Source organism: Cyphomyrmex costatus, unplaced genomic scaffold (genome assembly GCF_001594065.2).
Source record: "Cyphomyrmex costatus isolate MS0001 unplaced genomic scaffold, Ccosl1.0 scaffold133, whole genome shotgun sequence".
NCBI lineage: Eukaryota > Metazoa > Arthropoda > Insecta > Hymenoptera > Formicidae > Cyphomyrmex > Cyphomyrmex costatus.
Genome location: NW_017275315.1, coordinates 782,555 through 809,366, shown reverse-complemented (window position 1 = coordinate 809,366; position 26,812 = coordinate 782,555). Strand labels below are relative to the sequence as shown.

The 26,812-nt window shown below is 37.4% G+C and overlaps 1 protein-coding gene across 1 annotated transcript in view; it reads left to right on the top strand.

Annotated features, from left to right (window-relative positions):
- Positions 1 to 26,812, top strand: part of LOC108782726 (Down syndrome cell adhesion molecule-like protein Dscam2) — a 168,966-nt gene that overhangs the window by 110,523 nt on the left and 31,631 nt on the right. The window contains exons 6-9 of the mRNA XM_018551080.1: positions 6,121 to 6,446; positions 16,588 to 16,837; positions 24,797 to 24,941; positions 25,980 to 26,242. Coding sequence (XP_018406582.1) covers positions 6,121 to 6,446; positions 16,588 to 16,837; positions 24,797 to 24,941; positions 25,980 to 26,242 — 984 coding nt within the window. The remainder of the gene's footprint in view (positions 1 to 6,120; positions 6,447 to 16,587; positions 16,838 to 24,796; positions 24,942 to 25,979; positions 26,243 to 26,812) is intronic.

The window sequence follows — 26,812 nt, the reverse complement described above, 5'->3', positions numbered from 1 at the left end:
TTTTAACACAAATTATTTTTACGTCATTTATTTATACCTACTTATAAATTTTATGTTACTTTAATACTAGAAAACATTGAATATTAATGTAACGCAAAATTTTTAAATAACGTAATCACATTACGTTAAATTAACATTCGAATGTAGTAAAAAATTCAACGCAAATGGTTAACAAAACACGAGTGGATCATTTCCAACACAAATACACAATGTTTTTATCGGGTAACTAATTATTATTTTATGATACACTAGTGACTCGTTTACAACTCGCTTCTGACTTTTGATATAACAGCTTATGGTAGAAAGCCCATAACGATCGACGGGATGAACTCTCTCCTAGAATAATCGCAGATGAAGTATTCAGCGAAATAACTTTCGAGCGCACGTTAAATTATATCGCTTTTTTTTAACGTAATGCTCCGTCGTATCGTGTGCCGTACAATGGCGCCGCGGGGCCGAAGTCATAATTAAGTTTCTCTTTTTGTGTCAGGGCAAGTTACTCGTTCCTGCTCTCTTTTGTACAATATATTGTACGTCTAGGAATGAATTATCGGACCAAAAGACCGGGCGCAATTTAATGCAAAGACAGCGCTATCACGTTATCCCGCGGCCACAATTGCGGCGTAAAGATAATAATTTAATCGAGTAAGTAACGAGTGATATTTCGCTCGCGAACCAGCGCGATTAAAATTAATCGGTTGCTTTTACATGGAAAATTCATCAAGTTCTCGCTGGAAAGGAATCCGAAACACTCTCGTCGATAAATTATTACTCTAACGTCGACTTTGGTAAAATAATTTACGTGTGACGTAATGCGCGTAATGTACGCTTTGTCGATGTTCGACCGTGCAAATTTTGTGCGAAGTGACATTTTTCGCGGCTATAAATTGTTAATGGAATGGTGATTTTCCCAGCACATATGCATTAAATAATCAAGTACAGTGGAACGACGAAAAAAAAATTATCAGTCCAACAATTTCGAATATTCGACACTCCTTAAATATTATTCTTATCTCAAACTTTCGAAATTTTAATTATCCGATTTTATGAAATTCATAAAAAAAATTACTCTTTGAACAGTTTAGTATACCATAGTAATTCAAAATTAAGATCACAGCGGGAACCTTAATTGGAAACTTAATAAACGATTAAAAGTTCAGGTTTAGTTCATAAAGAGAAGATAATAGAGCAAGGCGCAGTCTTTCCGTAGATAACCGAATTTTGCAGAATACTTTGGTTCGGTGGTTGAAAATGACTTCGGTCGCAGTCTCGGTTATTGCGAGTGACTCTTATTTCAAGATATAAATCGCTATTATTATCTCGAGCAATATCGCGATGGCAACGCGCATACGTGCACCTCCGGGCGCAAATTGCACGCGACGGATATCACGACATGACCTGAATTCCGAAGCAATCACTGGATGATATTAAATTATATATGCGTACCATGGACTGCGGAGGGACCGGGACTTTGCTGGCGTAATATGGTTACCGATAATGCATGCGCGATTAATTCCACGAGTGTTCCTTATCTACATAAACGTTTGAACTTACCTTTAAGCCAAGATTACTTTAAAGATCTGAAACGTAGTCTGATGTTTCTTGGTGCTTTCGAAATTTGCAAGCCTGAGGCTATTTTGTATTAAGTTAACTTGATTCTCTATATTTTGTTTTGTTTCCATCGCCATGTTAGAGATTTACAGAAAATTCTCCGTGTTCCCTACCCCGAGATTAATTGTTAAAATCGCCTCGAATCAGTTTACAATTTAATCAATCTCGTACGATTTCTACCGTCAAGATGAGATGGGGAAATCATGATGGCAAAGGGAAACCATTGTTTAGTCATGAAATGAAATTGGCGAAGGAAAACGCGCAAAACGGTCGCAGCAGAAAAGACGCCACGATGCGGCAAGTACGTTCCATAATGCGCGATAAGAAACCTCGCACGGTTAATTAGAGCCAACTTTATTACGGCGCGGTCGTTTGTTCGGAGCAAATACACGAGCGCGAATTGGAGGGAGGAGGACTACCGACGCCATTTGAATTTCGCTTTGACGACGATACACACGCGCTGGGTGTATATTTAATAGAGTCTTAATTGGAGTCACCGGCTCGAGAGCTTTAATTGGACATCGCGTGCGTCGAGAGAGAGAGAGAGAGAGAGAGATGGGGGGGGGGGGGAGGGAGGGAGAGAGAGAGAGCGCATAGGTATACTAACAGTTCTGTGGTTTTTGCGTGCTCTCTCTCTCTCTCTCTCTTTCTCTCTCCTCTCGTTTTCTCTCTCCGTTTCCCTCTTTGTATCTCTCTTTCATCCCGCTCTTTCATCTACTGATCGAAAAGCAGATTGCACCTCAAAACTTGGTTCTGCGTTACATAATTAAACGACAACTCAATAATTTTCAAAGGTTTATTTTATTGTGATACCATGGCCCTCTAATCCATGAAATAGTGCTAAAGTGATTCCAGATCTATCTGGTTTATGAATTTACTTTCTGATTTAATTTTTGCGTTATACGTTTTATTGTTTTAAAACACAGGATTGTGGTTTATCTTTAAAATTATTGGAAAAATTTGCATAAAATGCTTTATTTCTTCAATAGATAATTAAAAAAAGGAATAACATTTATTTTGCTCTAGTTAATTATATTATATATTCAAGAGAGCATTATCAGGTATCATCGTCACTTTTCGATTTGAAAAATTTTTGATTTTAATTCTTAATTAAATTTCTATATAAACAGCTTCTCTATTCATGAGTTTTTATTTTAATTACGAAAGTATGCATCACATATTTTAAAAAATTAATATACAATTATATTTTATAATATATAGATTAGTCTTAATGTTTCCATTTGATCGTTAAATTAAAATCATTCACAGATAAACGCCAAGTGACTTTGTATTGTATCGTCAAAATTATGCTTGACTCGACGCTATCTCTCTTCAACATTTACATGTCGTGAATGTATGATAGAGCGTGTCATTAATCGACATCTGTTGATGAACTTCGGTAATGGAGAGTTTGGGATAAAATTTGCTTTTAAAATTGCCGAATCATGTCGCAGTGGCATTCTTCTTTTTGACCTACTACCTACGTTAACGAGAATGCTGACGTACGTTGAAGTGTAAGGCACGCATTGCACCATATAGTAAAAAGTTTTCGACATGTTGACGCATGGCATCAGTCGACGCGGTGTTTTGCTGTCACGCCGAGAATTTGCGCATTAATAATTATTTTTAGCGATCGAAAAATTCGTCCTCAAAGAAAAAAATATGAGTGAAAAATGCGAAATTTGTTAATTACAAAAATTATGCTTTTTATTTGTCTCACTTTAAAAGTATTTGCATATTATAATGGTGTACTGTATAAGATTTATCCGCGCGCTATAAAGAATATATATATATATATATATATATACATAATAAAGTAAAGAAAATACTCTCCGCATTTTCGCTCTCGGCATTTTCGAGGATTTGTCAGTGAACTTTCATCGCCGGACGCGTGTAGCAAAATGCAGTTGTGACACTTGCAACAGCGCGCCTCGAGGCTATATTTTTTTGTTTGCACAAGCGACAACGACGACGACGATGCCGGCGACACCGACGACGACGTTGACGTCGAGGGGCGTAAGTCGGGATGTAAATGGCGTAAAAACTTTTCGACGTGCATATGCACGAGACGACCGTGCACCGAACGAGGATATGAACAAGGGTGTGGTGGCGGTGGCGTTGTGCAGGAATATGGCAACTGAAATTGCACAGTGCTATAGAGAGAATAGGAGGCAGGAAAGAGACAGAGAGAGAGAGAGAGAGAGAGAGAGAGGGAGAGAAAGCACAACGTGAGAGAGAAGGGGACGTTGGATTGGAGAGGGTATGTGCACTAAAGAGGGTGAGAGGGAGCGACAGAGAGAAAGAGAGACAGGAGATGCAAGATCGAGGGAGACGCTGTAGCAGAAGCGAGAACGAGATGGAGGTACTGCGACGATCAATACGCCATCAGCTTAAATTACAATAATAACGCCGGCCAGACAAAGAGCTATTATAAAATAGTACGGCTGTAAGAGGCCGCGGCGTCTCGCGCTGTCCGAAACTGGCCCAGAGACAACCACCCTTGTCTCGGAGAAGGAAAGGAGAGAGGGAGGGAAACACTTAATCGTTGTTAAAAGGAGGAAAAATAAAACGCTCGTTATTCGACGAACTGTGCTACTTACCGACCCTCTTCGTGTTCTCAGGATGTCGAGAAATTGGACGCTCTTTTCGTCATCATTGCCGCTCTTACTCTCTGGAACGACGGTAAATTTAACCCCCTCGCGGCCGGACAGAATTGCCTCCGACGTTTTCATCGACGTGACGGAGCTCGGTTTATTGATTCTATTAGCCGCGATAAAACTCCGCGCCCTGAAATTTACACGCGGATTTCACTGAATGCGACGCGCGCATGCTGTTACTACGCGAAATGGTAGAGAATTTACATTCATTCCCGAAATGTCTCTCTTGCTCTGCATTTTCGAGGGAGTGCGCTGGATTTCGGAACATCGCCTTTGTCTATTAAACCGCTTTCACAATCATCGTGAATGACATAACCAAAGAGAGAGAAGTGAACGATATTTTTGACGTGATGGTATTAATTTTATAACTTCTTATCGGTACTAAAATTACAAACGATTTTTAGCCAAAATAAACTTTTCAAAATTTTTTCGCGATCTAAATAAATGCTTAACACGAATATCTGACTGAAAGACACCATTAAAACTGTCTAAAGCATAAAAATATATCGTATTGAAACGATAAAATTAATTGTGGCGAAAAGAATATCAAATTTACAATACTTTTAGCGTAGTTTTGCTTCGGAAAAAATGCAAGACAATGTTTCGTGATTTTTACGTTATGTACATTAAAAAGTTAACGTGAGATCTCTGTCTACTCAGCCAACTCCGCGGAGATTTCTTTCTTAACGACTTCCCAGGGAGGAAAACGTACCTATATCGTAAAATATCCTATGGAGAGAGAATCGTCTGGACCGAAAGAGAAATGTTTTCAGAACCTTTTTCTAATCCCGTTCTCTCCTAAGATATAGAACGTGGTAAACACAATAAGCGAGCATGTTTGTTGACTAATAATTTATTAATGCTTAGATACAATAATGCATGAGCCTACAATAATTTGCATATGTTGAATTTTGTTAGGTAAATACACGCGCCCCGGTTAACATACATTAATAATGCACACGACCGGTAATCGGATATTTCTGAAATTTTGCTGTATTATTAATGTGATATCGCATACATACGTCTGAATTGGTTTATCACGCGTGCGTATGTCATCCATTTAAATATATTTGAATATCACAAAAAAGCGTGCTCTCCACTTTACGTTACGAAAGCTTCGCAATCACGAGCAGGTGCACGATTGATATTTTCATAATTCAACGTTATTATACCGTGAACATAAAAATCGTCAATTCGAATTAATTTACAAATTCGTAAATTACGATTTTCAGCATGATATTGCACAATCTCACACTGTTGTAATATTCTCACTATTATAATAGACAACAATGGTAAGTCCTAATTACACAGAAAATTAGTTTTGAGCACTGCTGAAGCTCGTCGGTTTTGCTTATCATCGTAATTTAGCATGTTATTACAGAGTATAAGAGAATTAAATTGAAAGCATACATATCATAAGTTGAAGGCGGGAAAAATATAATATATTTAGTGTACTTATATGATAATTTGAGGCAAGTGAGAAATTCGAATTGATAGGCTAAGGCATACAAAAAAAAAAGCAGTAAGATGTAAACAGTAAGCAAATTAACATTTTGGACTTGCTGTTTATGTTGCTGTCTTATATCCTTTACTGTGATTGATCAATTTGCTTACTACTTACGTCTACAGCTTCAAAAACAATAAAAAGCACAGATAAGGAAGAAAGAACGGGGGATAAGGGATTTCACCTATCAGAAACCGTGTATAATAGAATTAATGTACGATTTCTTATAGATTGAAATCTATTATTTTCTATTTTTTTTTGTTGCCTAAAGTTTTTCTGTGTGTTATGAGCTTAGCGAATTATGAAAATAAAATTGTTCTAACTCTGACTTCTTTTCTTCTATTCCAGAACATCGCAACTCATCGCCGCCGCGATTCAACGAGCGGGTGAATCCCGGACCAATCCGCACCGGTGAGACGATTGTATTATCGTGCATCTCGCAGGGTAATCCGCCACCGACGTACCTCTGGTTCCGCGAGTCCGTGTCGGGCACGACGATGGTCTTCAACTCGGAGAGGATACACGCGCGTGCCGGTGTTCTGGTGCTGCAGCCGGCCCGGGTCGAGGATGCCGGTAGATATGTCTGCCATGCGAACAATACCGCTGGTTCCGAGCGAGTTGAGCTGGAAGTCACCATTATAAGCAGTCTCTCTATCCATCTGGCGCCTCAACAGGTTCATTATTCGATCTCTTCTATCTCTTTTTCTTTCATATGGAACGACGGAGCCTTTATGCAGACGATTCAATTCACATACCCATTCGTGTATCTTATCGTCTTTTCCCCATTCTTTTTTCTTTTCCCATTTCTACCGATGAAATCGGTACCGAAATTCTACCGATGAATAGAAATAGCGATCGCTTGATGCAGCTTTTATCTAAATGTAATGACTTAATCACGTGATAGGCAATTATTATAATTAATAAGGTTAATAAAGCAATTTAAGTTCTAAACATTCTAGTTAGAACTCTTAATAGAAAAAGCGTACGATTTCATGATTCATTGCTTTGAATATATGGAATATTTAATTTATACACAAATTATACAATTTCCTTATTTAAAAAATTTATTGAATATTTTTCTTACATATATATATCTCTTCTAATCTTTTATACTGTATATACGTGAATATTGTACGAAATACTAAATAATTTGATTTATTTTATTAATATTTTTATATTTGATTATTTAATCCTATAATGCCTGTTTCCATCAATGCAGATTAACTTTAATCTCGGTTTAGCTTACTATGAATCTTTTTCTAATTTTTAGAATTAGAAAAAGATGAAGAGCAAATTGAACCAAGATTAAAATTAATCTGCATTGGTGGGAAAATGGGCATAAATAATTAATTTTCTTTCCATTCAATCATACAATTATACAGGGTGTAACTAAAAAAACATATATGGAGCATACCATGAGATACAGGACAAGAATCCAAGTAGAAAAGTCCTGAGTCATTTTTTGATCTGAGCTTTCAGTTCGTTGTTATACGATGTTAAAGTTAGCGAATTCGCGCCCGAGTATAGAAGGAAAACAGAGACGTAGCAAGGCGGAGTGGAGCCGAATTCGCGGCGAGAGGAGAATGACGGTAAGCAGCGAAGCAGTTGTAATTATTAATCTCTCTCTCCTCTCCCTCTCTCTATCTCTCTCTTCTCTCTCCCCTTTCGTCTCTCTACACTTTGTTTAAAGAAATGTTAAAGATCAGAAAATGCAGAGCTAAAATTAATGATTTGGTGTTTTCATAATAAATTATTGATTTAAGGTGTGAACTAATCGATTATTTATTTTAATAAGATTAAAATTATAATAAGTGTTTAAAGTGACCCCCTTCTACTTCGATGCTATTTATGCTCTTTCCTGCACGGTTCGCGTAGCTCTTTGAATTTTATCTCTGAAGAAGGCTCAAAAATGAGCCAAAACATGTAAGCTTAATTGTTTGTAATAAATAGATTTGCCTGATATATATCGGCGTTGCATGAAGTTATCTGAGCTTGACTCCTTTTCTTTCCAAGTTAGTCTTTGAATTTTATCATTGTCGATTCTCTCGATAGTGCGTATAGTACTAATTCTGTCATCTCTTCAGCTGTCTCGATATTTGCATGCATAAATATTTTTTCTTTGATTGCTCCTAAAGGAAAAATGGATGTAGACCGGAGATCGAGCAGGTCACGGAGTTACTGAATCTTTCTCGAATCATTTAGGAAAAGTTTCATTGAAATAACGGCAGACTAATATATCTTTAAATAAGATTTATTGAAGTTGATATTAAAAGTAGTTTAATTCATAATAATATAGTACTCCACACTATCGAGAGAATCGACAATAATAAAATTCAAAGAGCTATTTGAAACGTGCAGAAAAGAGCACGAACATATATCGAAATAGGAGGGGATCACATTAAACATTTAGGGGATTAAACATTTATAATTTTAATGAAATAAATAACCAATTAGTTCACCCTAAATCGATAATTTATTACGAAAACACTAAATTATTTATTTCAGCTCTGTATTTTCTGACACAATCTTCTTTAACATTTCTTTAAACAAAGTGTAAGGAGAGGGAGTGGGAGAGAGGAGGGAGAGAAAGAGAGAAAGAAAGAGAGAGAGAGAGAGAGAGAGAGAGAGAGAAAGAGAGAGAGAGAAAGAAATTAATAATTACAACAGCCGTCGTTCTCCTCCCGCAGCGAATTCGTCAGCTCCACTCTCCGCCTTGCTAAGTCCCTGTTTTCCTTCTATACTCGGGCGCTAATTCGCTAACATTTAACATCATATAACAACGAATTGAAAGTTCAGATCAAAAATGACTCAGGACTTTTCTACTTGGATTCTAGTTTTATATCTCATGGTATACTTTTTAAATATATGTTTTTTTAATTACACCCTGTATAATAGTATTAAAAACATAATATATATATATTTCTTTGAAACAGGACAATTGTCAACATTCTTTTTATTTGAAATATTTTTTTTGAAACAATAATAACATTAATAGGAAAATTCATATCTTAAGCTTTAGCTTTATTGTATTATAAAATATTGAAAATATCGCGTAAAACTGAAAAATTGCAAAACATCGAGCAAGCTTGAAACGAAATTTGCGCAAAATGTAAATTGACAGAAAGAGCCACAGTAAAGCGAGGAAAAAGTTTTGGCACGACTTTTATAATGCCTCGGGAAACACAAAGATTGGCTGATTTAGCAGCGAAAATATTGCTTGGTTTGCTTTCATAGGAACGGCAGAGTTTCTAATGTGCGCAGATTTCACTCTGTTTCACTCTATACATAATTACGCAACAAAATACAAAGTGTAGTTTATATTAACAGGCATGCAAATTAATTCTAATCTCTTTCGAGGCGTGAAATGGTACGCAAACATTTGCAACGGAGCGACGTTTGAGCTTTGCTTTTCCAAATAATGTTCGAATCTAAGTTTCGATTGTTATAACGCGCACCCCTTTGTTCAGCGTAATCGCCATAGAATATAGCCAGCTATTTCGATTTGAGCAAAGTTAAACTCAAGTTCATCCCGTTACTCCGAACGAGATAGTGAACTTTGGACAATCTCCGGATAATTGGGTCGAACATCAACGTTACATCACAGTTCCTCCATCCATCTTGAGCCAGTGTCGGTTTACATGCATTTCCTCTCTCCTAACTTTCACAAACAAATGTAATTTTTCTTTTCCTTTCTTTTTTCTTCTCTTTGTACTATAATACATTACGCGGTTGCGTTTTCGCTGTATCAAACAAAGATTGCTTCATGTCATCGTAACACCCATCAAACATTTATGAGATCTGGTTTTGCAATAACTATTTATCACATCTTGTGACTGTTGCAATAATCTGAAATGGACTTCTATTCTGGAATGAATCATACTAGACTGCGAAGTGGATAAGAGCGAACGGAATTATCGTCATACATTTTCGAAGCTCATGAATAAAATCCATTTCATCCAGCTGAAGCCTTAAACCCAGCGAAGTAATTTCATCGATCTCTTTAGAATCGATGCAAAATCCGCTATCTCTTCCATTTAAGATCTCTTCGTCGGGAGGTAAATAAATGACAATCATTATTCCGACTGTCATCGCACGTGACAGTCTAACGCTTGGCTTCCCATTGAGCGGATTAAGAATCTCGAAGCGACGACGTTTCTCGACGATATCGACGATAATCTTTTTCGTTCACGTAATGCTTGGCCCCCCCCGTCCGTTTTCTCGACTTTTCCGAACTAGCAACTTCTCTTGAATCGCTTCGTCACAAATGACTCGGGCGTTTCTATTGTCCGCTCTTTTCCCTCCTCGGCCTTCGATCCAAACGACAATTGTCGCAGTTTCCCCGAGAGGCGCGAGAGATACAGACAGAATTTGCATTTTACTTATCGCCATTCGGCGAGATTTCGCGAAATTTACCTTTTCTCGAGATCTCTACGTTCCACCGCGACGTCGACGACGGCATTTACGGACGAAATCGGTATTTAAAAAATGTTGCAAGACCATTGAATTGCATTATATAAGTACTTACCCTGCCAGTTACGCTGCGTTTCCTGACTGAGAGAAAGACTTCAAAATCTGATCGAGCAGTCATTTAACAGAACGCGCGTATGTCACTTTTCCGAAAATCGTTTTTAGAATTATCGGTATTCAACGATAATTGCATTTTTTATCATAATTTTAATAAAAGAGAATATCATCTTAAAATCATTTTGTTAAGAATATCTTTTTAAAATAGATCATTCAAAGAATAATGATTGTTCAGAAATATTATTGGATTTCTCATTTCTTATTACTTTGATTCTTATTATAAATGAATAAATTGCACACAATGTTTGCAAAATCTTTTCTAAATAATTTTTGATACAATATTTTGTCAACGGCTTTTATTCATTTTTATGTCATAAATTTGTATACATATAATGATAAGAGCATATATACGTTTAACATAATTGCCTGTAAAATATAAAACGCATAAGACTGGGTTTTTAGCATTACGATATGTCGATTTTCATTGAATTAAAATATTTTTAAAATACGGCACGCGCGCGCGTCATTTATGAAAGAACTCCGTGCGTACTTTTTGCATGTTTTGTAATTTGACAGGTGCATTAATATATTATAAAAAAAAAACAGATGTAAAAACATGTGGTACGCGCGCTTTGAAACATGATATGTTGCCATCGAGGGGTACCGCACCGTCCGAGAGAGATTTTGCTTCTACATCGTTACGGATCAATATAATCGCTAATATCTTTGCGCAGAAAAATTATAGTGAGATGATCTTGATGTATAGTTAGAAAGTTAATCTTCCAGCGTTTCAAACGAGTGTAACACCACTTATCTTGAATGATGAGATAATATCAACTAATTACGAAAATAAAATTGATTTTGCCTCGATACTTCCTCAAACATTTAGATTGAAAATTAGTAGATATAATTGCCTACATCTCCATATAGAGAGAACTCGCAATAAGATAATCTTGATCTTATTTGAAAACCGAAACTCTGACGCTTTCAGTGAATATAAAATCGCTTATCTTCACTAACTAGTTTGCGAGATATTATCGATGATAAAGAAATTAAAATCTATTTTGCTACAATTTTTTTCGTTCAAATTTTTGGAAGAAGATTTAAATTATGCGATTTCAATATCTATATTTATAACCCTATTTATAACCTATAATTTAAAATTTAACATGTTATTTTTACTCGCATCATTTTCGCAAGAGTATTTGAGTTGTTTGCAAATTCATAGACTACACAAGATCACGATTCGTTGCTTCGTGATTTTATTAAACTGTCAAGACGCTTCTATAAATCTTCCTTTTTCTCTGTATCTCTGTTTTGCTTCCTCTTTCTTCCCTTAGCTCAGATGAGGACAAATTTCCTTCGAAGTAACTTCAACTAAATTCAAGGCCGACTCCGATAGCGCAAGTGAGACTAATTTTCAGCGTCGTAGATAATCGAGGATCGCGCACCGTAACCGTAAACAACAGTGAAGGCAAGAAGTCTAGAAGCGCGATTGCTTGGCTCGGTGATACTGCATATAAAACATGATGTTTTATCCGTGAACACGATGAATTCTGAAGTTGTCCTGACCACTTATTCTCCGGGTCGAATTATCGTTTGCTCGGAGGTCATCAGATTTTGTTCCGCAATTGACCTATTCTCTTTCCTGAAAGTTCCTTACAATATGTCAACTTTCATAAACGAAACTTCCGTTACTATTCAAACCAAATTTAACTCATGATTTGCTAAAATTTTTTCACTCTTTTGTGTACTGGTTTAATTTTTTAACTGTTATTACCTTTTTACTCTTATTAATCCGTTTTTTCTTCCATATTTTTCTTTTTTATTGTCTATATCACATTTTTATATATTTATATTGATATATATTGTACAATATATTTACGAAAACAAATCATATCATGTCTAATATGTTTTGTGAAACTATAATCGAGACCGATAGCTTCGTATATTCTCACTTTATCTTGATCTATGGCGCGTTCTACATCATAAAAAATTACTATTCTCTGATGAAATAGTGTATACTCGAACGATCGTGTAATAGTATACCCTATACGATCTCTATGAAGCTCGCGCATCATGGATGGGTTATCAATGACCGAAGTGGTTGCGACCGATAACACACAGACCGAGATATCGAAGCGCCCGCGTGGAAACTGGTGTGTAATAAATGCTCCACACGCGCACAAACTATTTCACTGTCAATTACCAGCTGATGGATCACAACCCTGTCTCGATTCACTGAGACGAATCGGTGTATTACATACCTACCTATCCTATCCTGAAAAGTCGACTACATTCCGGGTCGATCGACGCCTGGAAACGCGAGGAATGAGAGAGAGAGAGAGAGAGAGAGAGAGAGAGAGAGAGAGAGAGAGAGAGAGAGAAAGGGTGGAAAATGTCAGTAAAGTGTCGCTGTTCAACAGAAAACGCGAGAAAGTGGTATTCTTCCATCTGGAGCGGACAGCTTGGACATACATACGTATCTACATATATATATATATATATATGTATGTATTATATATAAAAGAACGAATACGCGTGCGCGTAAATGGTCCACAAGGGCTGAGTGCCATCGTGGGAGAGCGACAGAAACATCAGAGAGAATTGGGCACGGGGTTGGAAACGGTGAAATACCATTCACATTCGTCGGAAGCCTTCCGTATAACTTTCGCGATCATCAACGGAAGAATGCTTGTACCAGACAGTTTCACTCCCATACAAGATGTCCCATTTGCGTAAACATTTGTTGATTAATATTTTGAGTCGATCTTTCTTTAACACAAATTTGATTGGCCATGTTGGGACGATTAAATCATCTCTGTATGTATTAAAAATGCTTGAGACTGAAATTTTATTTTAAAGTTCCTCAAAATTAAATAAAAGTTCATTTTAATTCAGAAATATTCTTGGGGAACGTCATTGTATTTTAATCATCTATATTTTGTAAATAATTAATAGATTTGATTTTAATTGAAAGAAATAAATTGGTCCCAAAATTCGCAGATATGTGAAAGTAGGATGCAAAAAATCTAGAACACTCCGTATATATGTCAGGCTGTCTTCCTTCTCCGCAATTTCGTTCCATTAACGAGTCAAACTCCCTTCATGCTTTATTGGCGGAAATCGCAGTTTTTTGTAGCACAGCTTTCGATGGTACGACAGAGTTAATAATCACAAGCTTTTCGTTTTAGATCTCTGAACGTTGCCAAATTATTTCTGACGTTCGTTATTTTGGGAAAACGTTTAATCGAACACATGAATCTGAAACTTATGTGTTCCATTGGATCAGATAAGTTTTAAGGATGTATGTGTCACAACTCAAAGCATTATCAAAATAGAAAAATTATGAAGATTGCTCTATTATTGTAAGTATATCTGAATATCTGCAATGTGAAATTTCAATACAACTTTCTGATTTATTTGAAAGTTATTTAATTTTTTGTTTGTTTTGATTTTTAAATGAAATTGCATTTTGTAATACTGATTTACAAATTTGATGAGTAGTATTACAAATTAAATCAAATTTTATATACATATATACATATATATATATATACACACAATATATATTATATAACTCTAATAAATATTCGTACCAAAATTCATTTGGATTCATTATTCATTTATTTATTTAAACGCAATTATTTACTTAAAACTGCAGCAAAATATAATAACCACGCTTTACAAGCTCATACCTTAATAGCCACATAATTTGTTGTTTTGTTTTTGCAGTTGGTTTTAGGACGTATTTATGATAAAATTTTTATCTGATATTAAACGATATTGGCTGAGAGATGCTTTTAGCTGTGAAACCAAAACATCTTTAATGTGATTTCCGACGTTTAATTTACGAAACGTTAAACAAAGATATTCGAGAATTTTAATAACTTTACTTCAGAACTTCGTATATTCAAAGCAAGTATAAAAGTACTTTTACGGCTACTCTGCAGGAACATTGATAAAGACTTGATTATTCATATTCTTTCAACAAAATAAACTTTAAAACGTACGTGTGTGAATCGTCAATTAAATGTTTTTATCTTATAATTTAATAGACTACATTACTTTTTTCATCTCTTTATTATCTTTGGGAGCTTGCAGGAATGAAACAAATTTAATACACCCTCATCTTGTTTAACAGCAACCCTCTTATTCGTCCCGCGTTTTCTCCTCTGAAAAAAAGAACATGTAATAACCACGCGACGCGCGTTTCAAAGAAAATTTTATGTACGTCGGGCGTGTATGCGTTTATTGTTACCCTGAAACAAGGCATCTCCGCGTGTTGTAAATATACTACGCGCAGACCATAAAGAGAGAGACAAACCACAAAGAAAGTTGGCGTGAAGAGCTAGGGGGAAGTAAGAAGGGGACGTTACCTCGTCTTAGTTCGTTTTATGAATCTCCCTTCGAGCATCTTTAAAGGAACTATCCGCTATCGTGATCACAGTTTTATCTTTTTTTCCTGAGTTCCCTTCGCGCGCTTTTCCGAGGGTGATAACCGTGTCAAAGGATATTTAAAAGTCGTAGCGACAATTCGAAAGAAAGTTTTCCCTTAGAGTCGCCGAAGAAAAGGGACCACCGACTAAAGCGCGTTCTTTTTGATAATATTTAATGGTCGCGATCAAATCGTCGACCAAGATCCATGTCTCGAGAGACCCCACATTGCCGATGGAGGGTTCTAAACCAATTGATTCTCTCGGTTCTCTTATCGCGGGCGGCATGAAGCAATGCTTTTTGCTTTGCATCGAGAGCGCGTCCAGCGGTTAGCGAAGTACTCCTCATTCGCGAATTCTTGGTCGAAGGTGGTTGCGGAATTCGCAACCGTGATGTAGGGAACATCGCGATGCAGCAGCAGCCCATTGCATCTCAACCGTGCGCACGTATGCACGCGCTCGAACATGCACGCCGCATAATCGAAATGCGCTGTTCGTGGCCCTCTCCTCGGTTTATCCCATTCCCCTTCATTCTCCCTCTCTTTTGTCTACACTCTGCCCCCCCCCCCCCTCTCTCTCTCTCTCTCTCTCTCTCTCTCTCTCTCTCTTCTGCCTCCTCGGAGCAAACGAGCGTCCTTAATAATGCGCAAGACCGATTCTACTTCGGATCAAAGGATCCCATCCATGTTCGATCGCCGCCAAGTTAAGCGGCTCAAGATGGATATGGAAATTCCGATGGGAGGCCGATTTAATGGATCACCCTATATTATTCTGCGAATTCCTGGCGCGTATCCTTGTCTGACGGTACACGGTCTTATCATCTACCCCTTCCGAGAAGACTTCAATTAAATGCAGAACGTTCGAAATCGATCCCGTGCGATCGTTATCAAGATTAATATATTATATTCGATTAATATCGGCTGCCAACGGGATCAGCGGCAGCTTGAACATAATATTGAAATATTTTTATAAGTATATTATATTCTAAATAATGTATATATTCTAAATAATATGTAATATCGTACAACAAATAAAATAGAACGAGATGTTAGGAGATTATTTTATGTAAACGGCGGATTTTTTTAATTATGTTGAAAACTTGACGGAATATTGAAAAGTAATATACATATTTCTATTTTGTCAGCTATATTATTTCTAAATTGGGAACAAAATTTACTCACTATTCAAAAGCCGATAAAGGTAGAATTTTCATTAATTTGCATCTCAATTACGTTGATATACTTTTAAAGGAGACGAGCGCGACGGTCAAAGGGCGCGTGATTAAATTAGCTTTCCGAATGCGAGATTGGAAATTCCATTGGGCCACTTGGGTTAATTGTACGAACGCGTTCGTCCAATTTCTAATTCAATATACGACGACCGTGTCCTCGCGTTCTCCTCATCGGCACGTACACATTATATTTCGATGAATCGGAATTGCGCGAATCCGCGTTGAGATCGCATTCGCGTTGATTTTTTAATTGTATAGCAATTGAATAATTGATTATTAAAGCTTGTTTCATTTTGCCGCAGAATTCAGAATATGCAAACTGAATCTATGTTTCTTCTATAGGTTTCGTGGTGCTATTTTTTTTCTTCGAAAGTTAAACTTTGCAAATTTGTAAATTTGTATAATGAAATATGATTTAATGTTAATTTAATTTACAATGTCGTCAGCGCGTTTAATGTACATACGTATAATATATACGTATAACGAATTCTAAATCGTAAATATTATATTACATTCCGAGTATCGTATTTCTGTTGTACCGCAGAGATTTTAACCAAATATTATATGTATTACATTTCGTTGTATTGTATATTATACATATATATGTTTCTATGTGGACTCTAGGTGACCGTGGACTTAGGGAAGGACGCGGAATTTCAGTGCTCCATCACCGGTCAGCCACATCCGGTGATCTCGTGGGCGAAGGACGGTCTTCCTGTGCGGGAGGGATCGTCGGGTAGGAGCAAAGTCACGGGTAATGACGGCTCGACCTTGCGTATCTCTTCCATCGTGAGAGACGACAAAGGAATGTATCAGTGCTTCGCCAAAAACGACTACGAGATGGTGCAAGCCACGGCCGAATTACGTTTGGGAGGTAAATTCGATTCATCGTTCCATCCTCATGTCTTTCAATTGTCGTGTAATAATTAAAAATAGGCACAATCCTTCATTGGACTGTGACTCACGTCGAATACACAGCATCGTAAAGAACGTGGATATAATCCGCACTTAATATATCGCAATAAATTAAATTAATGTTAGTTGCAAGGCAAAGTATAGTAGATATTGATACGATACAATTTTTATCAAGCAGAACTTATTATAAATACTTAAACTTTAAATATTATAATAAAAATTGCTAATTGAGATGTCTTGGTATGTATACATATAGGTGCGATCAACTGTTTACATTTTTCTTTCAATAATCTGCTAATCTCTGCTTTTTGTTTGAAATATGGAAGTCGGGAGATTCTCGAGATATTGTAGGAGCGATATTATAGCGGGTGTATTTAAAATATTACATGCGCGAGAAAGTCGGGATGGGTTAGCGTGAATGCGAGCGAACTACCGCGCAACTTTGCCGAAGTTTTATGAAAGTTCTCTTCAGGAAATAATAAGACTAAATTAAGGCTATTAACGGTACACCATTAACCGACGATGGAAGACTCTATTGCTAAAGTTTTGTCTCCTTTCTTCCTCTTTTTGCGACCTTTTGCAGTTTCTATTGCCCGCTCTATAAAGTATAGCTCCGTTGAATACATAGATACTCGGAAGCCGTCTTATTACGCTGCTAAATGGCGACGTATTTTTAATTATGCACGACTTTCATTCATGGCGCACCGAGCTATTATGTTCAATTATGTGTAAATATAATGAGAAGCATAAAAAGATAACAATTAGTCATTTTATGTTAAAGTAGTCGCAGCGAAACAAATTATTAATTTAGTTTAAATTTCTTTTATCTTTTATTATATTTAATAATTATTACACGCGTGAAAAAAAATAATTTTTTATAATTAGGACAATCTCACAGAGATTAAATCCCGAAACTGCCGTCCAAGTTTAAAATACCCATAGAAGTAGTTAGTGGCAGTGGTTTTCGAGAGACGTATATCGTCTCACTTACTCCGTTTCGTTGTTAGCAAAGTTCTCAATAGATGCAATTGCCACAGCGAGTCAATTGTTCCGAAGGTTCAAACGTTCTCGTGAATCGACGTATTGTGTCGGTACATTCACATACAGATTAACGAAGGGAAATAAGGCCGCGAACTAGGAGAACCCAACCATGGCCAGAGATTGACGGGGTGAACGAAGAAACGCGGTCGAGCGAACTCCAGGACAAAAAGGGGAATGAAAGGGAAAGAAAAAGTGGAGAAATGCTTAACGAGGACGATGCATAATGGAGAAAGGAGAAATCCACTAGCCGGCGTACTGCGAAATAAATACGTACCATTTGTCTTAGTCAGGGGGTTGGTCGGCCAGAGAAAGAATGAAAGGGATGGTCGGCGAAAAGAGGAGCATCGCGTGCGAACGAAGACGCGCGAGCAGAGACGAATGGCGACTGGACGAATATTCCGTCGTCGTCGTCGTCGACGTCGACGTCGTCGTCGTCGTTGTCGGCTTTAAAACGGCTAAGACGACGAAGCGGCGTTTTCGCGCGACATAATCCATTACCTTAAACGACCGCTGTCGCTTTCTCAACCGTCTTAAGATGCCTGCGCACACGAAGTGAGCGAGGACGAATGCGAGCTCTTGGACATTCACATTAGTTCCTGCCGTCTCCGACTCGTTTGGATTAAAAGGATTATAAATGAAGACATTTGACTATAAAAAGCCGATTGCAGATATTTAGAGTAAGATGTATAGAATCAAGATTATTTTGTTAAACGCATTAAAAAATGTATTATAGAAGAATTGATCCCAGCGATACTCGAAAATCTTTTATTCATTTGCACTTGAAATCTTTTATGTGTTACTATCTTCAATTATAAAGAGGCGAGAAAGGTTGAAGGAAGACGTCAAAACTACTTCAACAATCTGTAATTTTTTTATTTTAAGTGGGTACTCTACTTTTATGTAGCCTATGTAGTCACAGACATTGTTCTCGTTCCTTCGGTTTTCACGTCCGGACGTTGGGACGGACGTAGGAAATTTTCGTTCTCACGTATAATAGTGCGTGCGGGACTCCTTATATATATGTAAATATATGGTGCCCTTCCGGGTACTTCTCAGACATTGCTCTGATGCCTTTGGATTTCACGCCCGGAAGCTGGGACGGACGTAGGAAATTTTTGATCGCAAGTACTTATAAATTTTTTATTCCTCAATGTTTTCAGAGATTATTTTCGCACCTTACCTTTTGTTTTGAAACGCTTTCACATACGTTCATAATTTTCGATCACATGTAAGTATATATGAGTGTTCGTTAATTATTTTGCTCGAAGAACGATCCAAATTTCAATCACATTTTCATACTATAGTATTCAATAAATTATAAATAGAATATCATATGTATAGTTCCTGTATGTGTATACATATACAAAATGCTTGGAAATAAAATTCCTGAAATATCTCACACTTTTCAAAAATGGAGCATATGAAAATTCCACTGATCGTTTTTATCGCAATTAAACGATATCCCGGTGAAAAAGCTGCCGGCAGCATTCGAAAAGTGGGACGCAGCGCAATGAAACGACGGGATCGTGCTTTAAATCGCCAGCAGCAGCAGCACGCAGCCACCCAGAATTTTTCTACCTTTTCCTTTTTCCCGCAAAAAGAGCGAAAATAATTTATTTCAGATATGATATGAATTCGTGAGTCGCGACTTTCGCGCGATATATTTATTCGAGGATGCCGTATCTATTCATATAAGCATTTACTTGAGCTGCGAAACGCGTGACTTTTTCGCGATTTGTTCGTTTCGCGAAAACCCGTTGTTGTCGCGCGATAGATTCTTGTCTGAGCAATTTGCGAGTATGTTTAATACGATTTGCCAGCGCAGTATATACGTCATCGTCATCACTGTCGTTATCGCGACGCGAATATGGAATAATTGGACGATCCGGTAATCCTCTTACGTAACAAAAGGAGAGAATCAAAGAGGCGAGGTTTCATAACGATCATAAACCGCGCGTAGAACTGAGAGGGTTTGAGAAGAGTAAGAAAAATACATTTTGCGAGAGGGAAGGAATTCTTCATACTTTTACGATTTTCGATCGAGCAAAAGAACCACGGTGAAATGCGACAAAACTACGTGGGAAACTGCTGATTCGCGACGAAATAGGCACTTTTGAGCGCGAGCCAAATGAGAATCGTAACCGAATCACAATTGTCGCTAAGAAAGCGGAAGCTCTTTCTGTTGCAATTATAATTTCTAACGATCGATCTTGTACGAATTAAAACGCGGAATGCTCGTTTGCGTTTACATAAATCATAGATATTGTGTTGTTTAATTTTTTATTATTTGAAAAAATTTTTTGAATAAAGGTACATCCTAAAAATGAAAAGCGAAGATAAATCGTTGGCATTTCTTCAACTTTGGTGAAATGGTTAATAAAATTTATTACATGAATTTGGATTCTGATGAGAATAAAGACCGGTTGTTCCATCTTCGGATAAACTACGTAATTACGTACTGGATAAACAAAAGAGTAAAAGAGCATGATAAGAGAATAAGAGAGTAAAGACAATGAGCTTATCAAAATATGAAGTTTATCAAAAATGAAACAACTCCTGCTCCTAAATCTATAATTAAATAAAAGAAATCCTATATTTGGTCAAAGCAGATCTTGGCGCTTAAATATTTCTGTGTGATTTTATATATCTACATATCTGATTCTGCAAATCGCGTAACAAAATCTTATTTTTAGTCTTGAAACCTCGCTTGAAACGCAATTATGAACAGAACTCTAGAGTAGTGAGATCATATTATTAAATTGAGCAATTAAATAATACACTTTGCAGAATTAGATATGTTTATAAATTTATATAGAAATATTTAAACATTAAGATCCGCTTTGACTAAATAAAATTTTCTCTTATTTAATTGAAATTTTGTATCGAGTCGAACCCTCTTCGTTCTTTATCATCTTCTTGTGCTTTAATCGGTACCAACCGCTGTACCATTCGATTAAGGATAAAATCGTGCTACGAAGCGGGACAGCCCATAAAAGGTCAGAAACTTTGGGGCGCTTTTAGTGTCTCTTAAAAGAAACTAATAATAATAATGAAGAATCGTAGTTGCGCCAAGGCGCGCCATCGCCTCTCCCGCAGTGTTGCGGCGCGTCGACAATCTGGGTTAATTAATTCCACTTAACGATTTTCCGTCTCTTTCTTGATTGCGGGTGGCTGGCGCAGAGGTGGAAGCTGGCTTTAAATCGCGGTTAGTACTAAGCGACGTTAATAACGGATGTAATAGAGTTCCGGGTTAAATTGCGCACCAATAGTCGGGATTAATCCTGGATTTTATATACATATATGTCCTATATACATATGTATATATACGTACATATATAAATGCATGTATGTACATATATAGTGATTATCTACGGTCTTGCTAGATTAGAGAAGCAGAGTATCTTGTTGTACATATGTACAAAACACTTGCATTCCTGGACAATCCCCAAATCTACACTTATCTGCGATCTGCATTATGGATAACATATCTTTTATTGCAACGTTAGATCTAGGTAAATAAAAACGATTCCTAACTTATTATTTTAATCATAATTTTGTTAGTTCAAATTTTCATCAATTGAAAATTTTCTTTGTTACTATAATTACTATAGTTTTGTAATTACTTTGTTACTATAATTTTGTTACTATAATAAACTAGTTTCGTAATTAATATATATTATTTCACGGGTGTAACAAATTTCAGATTTAGAAACAATCTTTTTTAAATGTTATTTGCAATTGACTGTCACGAGAGCTCCGTGATATCCTCTATCGGCAGTATTTTAATGATACTTTCGCTCTTTACGCGCTCGTGAATTTCACGATAACGCGATATTAAACACGAGGTTGGGACAGTCACGCGGAGCGTTAAATTATTTTCCGACTCCGATTCTGGCAAACTTCCATTTTGTTGACGGCGCACCATCGAATCGATGCAGTCGGGGTAAATAACGAGGCGAGGTGGAATCATCGGTCTCAATGAATTGCAGGCAGTGCGCGCTGTTTGCATGCATTAATGACACAAAGCCCGGACGTGTAATAGCCCGACCGGAGTAATCGCTCGCGACAAAGTCGCGCGAACGATGTCGATGGCGGAATCAACGTTGTTGCGTTGCACTGCAAATCTGTCAAGGATTATACCAATCCGCCGTGCATGAAAGCGATACACACGATCGACGTATAACCCGCCAAAATTAATGGAAACGTTTCACATGTATCGACAGCGCGGAGATACGAGAAGCATGTTGCACTGAGAAAAATGATGCTGCAGTTCGACACAAGCTTAATTTCAATGACAGGCTCTTTGACGGGTTTGAAGTTGATTAGTCTTTAATGAAAATGTCAGGGCTCTTTAATAGTTCTCGAGTTATAAACGAGCGAAAATGAAGAGCTTTCCGAAAATAGGTCGTGTCTTTGCTGCATGGAACTAGGTCTGCAAATTGAGTCAGAAGAGCAATAATCTTTATTACGTATATTAATTATGTACTTAACTCTATGTATCATCTTACACTATCATATGTTCAGTCCTGTTTATAAATTAATGAGACTGAAATGTACTTGGAAAGATATATCAAACTATCACGTGGAGAAATTGAGCTGTGACACTTGCCACGTATCTCAAATTTCTCCCAAAGTTGCATAAGCTTGTGTCTTACGTTCATCCCATTGGGGAATTTAACTATCTGTAGATTATGTAGAAATTTGAAAACCCAGCGATTGTTCTATCTTAAATTATTAGGTAGACGGTAAAGAAACATTAACTTCCTTCTCTTAAAAAAAGGTTATTGATAATGGAGACTATAGGAAGTCTCAAATAAGAGATTGTGGATATCATACTTTTAATTGGTCTGCTATATTTTTCAGGACCTACTCTTAAGATAGTATAAGATATCCCTCCCCCCTACGCATCTCCTTCTATTTTATCTATGCCATTCTCCCTCAAATAGGTTCTGAAAAATATGGCGGTTCAATCAAGGAGTTATCCGAACGACGTCCAATCTTTTAAATCTGCGGCACCCGCTTATTTTCCAGCTGCTGAGTTACTTGCGTTTTGGTAAATTACTAGAAATTCTCGTTTTGCGTGATGTAATTTTAGTAATTCACTAAAACGCGAACAATCCAACAGAAAAACAGGTATCGTGTGCTTTACTTGAGAATCTCTAATGAAGACTTATCGGCTGCCGAGGAACGCCATGTTTTGCACAGTGTAGCAAGTGAAAATGACGTCGACAACAAGTGATGCGAGGTTCACGGGCATTGGAACGTTGGGCCCGCGGATGCGGGGCGTGGCACGCGATGCGAACAGAAAGGGATATTCTGATTTACGCCGCGGGGCAAACAGCCGCCACGAATCAACTCGACCCGGTTGCGCCATCCCCGTTCGCGCGCGCTCGGGGTTATTGTCGGCTCTATAATTTGGGGTTAATTCACCGGGCGGCACTCGAGTACAGGCGTCAAACCGCAGATCGATAGTTCCGCCCGCGCACACCGTTGGGATTGTCATGTAAATGTTGCGTGCGTAATACTCCCCCTTCGTACCCTCCGTCGCCGCCTTGCGGCGACCCAGGACCATTTCCACGGCGATGATCGCCGCAGGCTGGCCCCCGCGCTATCTCTCCTGCGTGCTGCGCAAACTGTATGGATGCGCGTGTGCGCAGCGCAGCATGCACCTGATTCAAGCGGTACCCCAACATTCCGGCGGAAACTGACTCGCATTCTCCGCGATAATCAGCCACGCAGCTACTACTACGGACTAGTCTGAAAGATTTGCCAGTATTTACTGTCGTAAAACCGCAAACTCCAACTTGAATTAATCAAATTGGAGCAACGTAAGGCTTTCAAATGAAATTGAATGTATCGGCGTCACTCTGCGAAATTACTTTTATACGATCTGTCCTGTTTGTGTTTGTACGATTTTTCTGTTTTATCTCGGTGTTGCATTTGTTTAGAGATACGGGTTTGTTTGGGCGGGTAGTGGTCTGAAAAGTTCTCTCTCTTTCTTTCTCACTTCGCACGACGACAATTTGAAGGAAATCCTGACTATCGCACGGAGATTTTCCTTGGATATTCTCCATCGTTTGCGCAAGTAATGCGCGTATATGTAGGGTGGATTTAGACACATTGCGATGTATGCCACAATTTCAAAATTCCTGTAGTTGCAACTGGTTGCACAATCGATGTGGTTTACTTATGATGATATTGTTACGCAATACAGCGAGCGAAAACACCCTTTCCGCTTTCAAGCTCTCCAGTTATTGTCACAGGTTTTGATTACTTTAAAGTTTTATGTATATTCTCGTATAACACATATAAAACGCTATATGACTAAATTATGATTATTAAATTGTAATTCTAAAATGGAATGTATATTTAATGACACAACAATTTCCGAAAATAGATTAATTAATAATATTTTGGAAAGTGAGTATTATATAATTAATAATAAAAATATTCAAACATTAATTTATCAAGCAGAGTACCAATTTATGAATAAGAATTCAAAATTTGTTAAGTCTACATAATAATATCGTGTTTTAGTAACAAGACAAAGATAAGTAACTCAATTAAAGCAAAGATAAATTTTGTTTGATGTTTGAACGATGTTTAAAGTCTCATATTTTCTGAATATTAGGTAATTAAAACTATAATTAAATTAGCCTTTATCAAAGTACAATAGGCTTTTATTCGTAGTTCTGTTTCTGTTGAAGAAACTCAACGAAATTAGTTTTGTTTTGAAATACCCTACAGTATACCCTTTTTTCGCAATTTATTCGAGTTTTAAAAAATTCTTATAATTCATTATCTATATTTTTTTTTATTGAATATAACGACTTTTATTTTACAAATAAATTATTCTTCGATAACCGTGAATTTCTAGATGCTGCGCCCCAACTTCTGTACAAGTTCATCGAGCAGACGATGCAACCGGGTCCGTCGGTGTCTCTCAAGTGTATCGCGATGGGCAATCCTACGCCGCACTTCTCCTGGACACTCGATGGATTTCCTCTTCCGCAAAACGACAGGTAGGACAAGCAGTTTGCCTTGCATACACGTCTCTTCGGAGGACAGGAAATCCCAAAATAATCCAGCGCTCTTTACTCTTTTTCTTCCATCAGACGAAAGGTTTATGGCACCAAAAATCAACGAACGATGCACACGCGGGGAGGATTATTCGCGGTTATTAACCCCGAGGTATTACGCGAGATCGTCGGGAAATCACTGTGAAAGCGGGGCTTCCATCCGGCGGAGGCGGATCCCGTGGGAAAGCCTCGATAGGCCCCTGCGGGCTTCGATTCTCTGAACCAATTGAGAGGAAAATTACCAATCACGCTGTTCAGTCTGGACGTTTTTAAAAGCCGGCCGGATTCCGAGCGATAGATTTAACAAGCGTTCGCACAAGTCGAAGATAACTGGCGACGAGGTTGATAATTTCGCGTTTCCGCGATTTGCCGGCGAATGATTATCGCCACAGCGGTTAGTCGCGATAAGAATAATCTTGTCGGGAAAGGGAAATTTGTACGATGAAAGTGTCTTTAAGCAATGTAAAATTGCCCGGCATAAGAAAAATATATTTTTAAAAGAGTCTTAAAAATCGAATCGAATTAAGTACAATAACTTAGTAAAAATTAACTAACCAATTTAATTTTAAAGTTTTGGTTTAAAAAATAATGACGATCATTTATTCCGAAGATGATAAAATTGAATTTATTTTTAAAAGCAACATTTTGAGACATATCGAGTTTCTTTGAACATTTATTTGATATAGAAAAGAAATGTAAAAGAAATTTATTTATTCCTGAAGATTTTTTTCGGATATAATTTAGCGGACGGTAAAAGAGAGATCTAGAAATGATTTCTGAAAATTCTTCCCAGACGTGTAATTTAGCGAATGACATAAAAGTCTTAAGAGTAATATATTGTATATATACATATATATGTACCATCGACAATATCGAACTATGCTCCACGCGAACGAACGAGGTCGGGTAGTTTTCTTGTCGGCGACGGAAAATCGCTGTCGGCGCTTGGCAGATAGGCTAGCGAAATCGATTTGCTTGCAGATTCATGATAGGCCAGTACGTGACGGTGCACGGCGACGTGATATCCCACGTGAACATAAGCGCCGTGCGAGTGGAGGACGGCGGCGAGTACAGGTGCTCGGCGGTGAATCGCGTCGCGAAGGCGCATCACGCCGCTCGGCTCAATATTTACGGGCTGCCTCATGTGCGAGCGATGGGAAACTACGCTGCTGTGGCCGGTGAGACGACAGTCATCAAGTGTCCCGTCGCGGGCTTCCCAATCGCCAGCATCACCTGGGAAAAAGGTTCGCCGTTGTACCAATCACGGTTTCCCATCCGCGACCCATTTCTATCTCAAGAAATCCGATGTTACGTTTTATTTTATTTTATTTTTTTTAAATATACACTAGTTCGATTTATCGAAACACTGTGGACGATGGTTGCTTGTGTAAACATAACGATTTTACCTACCGTGGTTATTCTTATATAGATTTGATTTTTTTTTTCCAAAGAAAAATATGATCTCTGTATGAAGAATTTTAAAAGTAATTGTTTAACTATTTTTTCTTAGTAAATACAGAATAAAAGCGACAGAGGAAAATCTTTTGCTATATCAGTATGATCTACTATTTTGTGATTATATTTTTTCAAACAGTGCACCGATGCATTTGCAAGACGTAATTGTATTTTTTTTATATCGAATCATATATTTTTTTTACCGTAAATCGATTCTTCTTATTTTGAAAAAATATATATTTACTTATCAGTTATTACAATATATAAAAAAAAAATGTGCTGAAGTAAATCTAAATATTTAGCTAGATACACACACACATATTTTTAAAAATGATTTTGTTTGGATTCTCAAAATAATT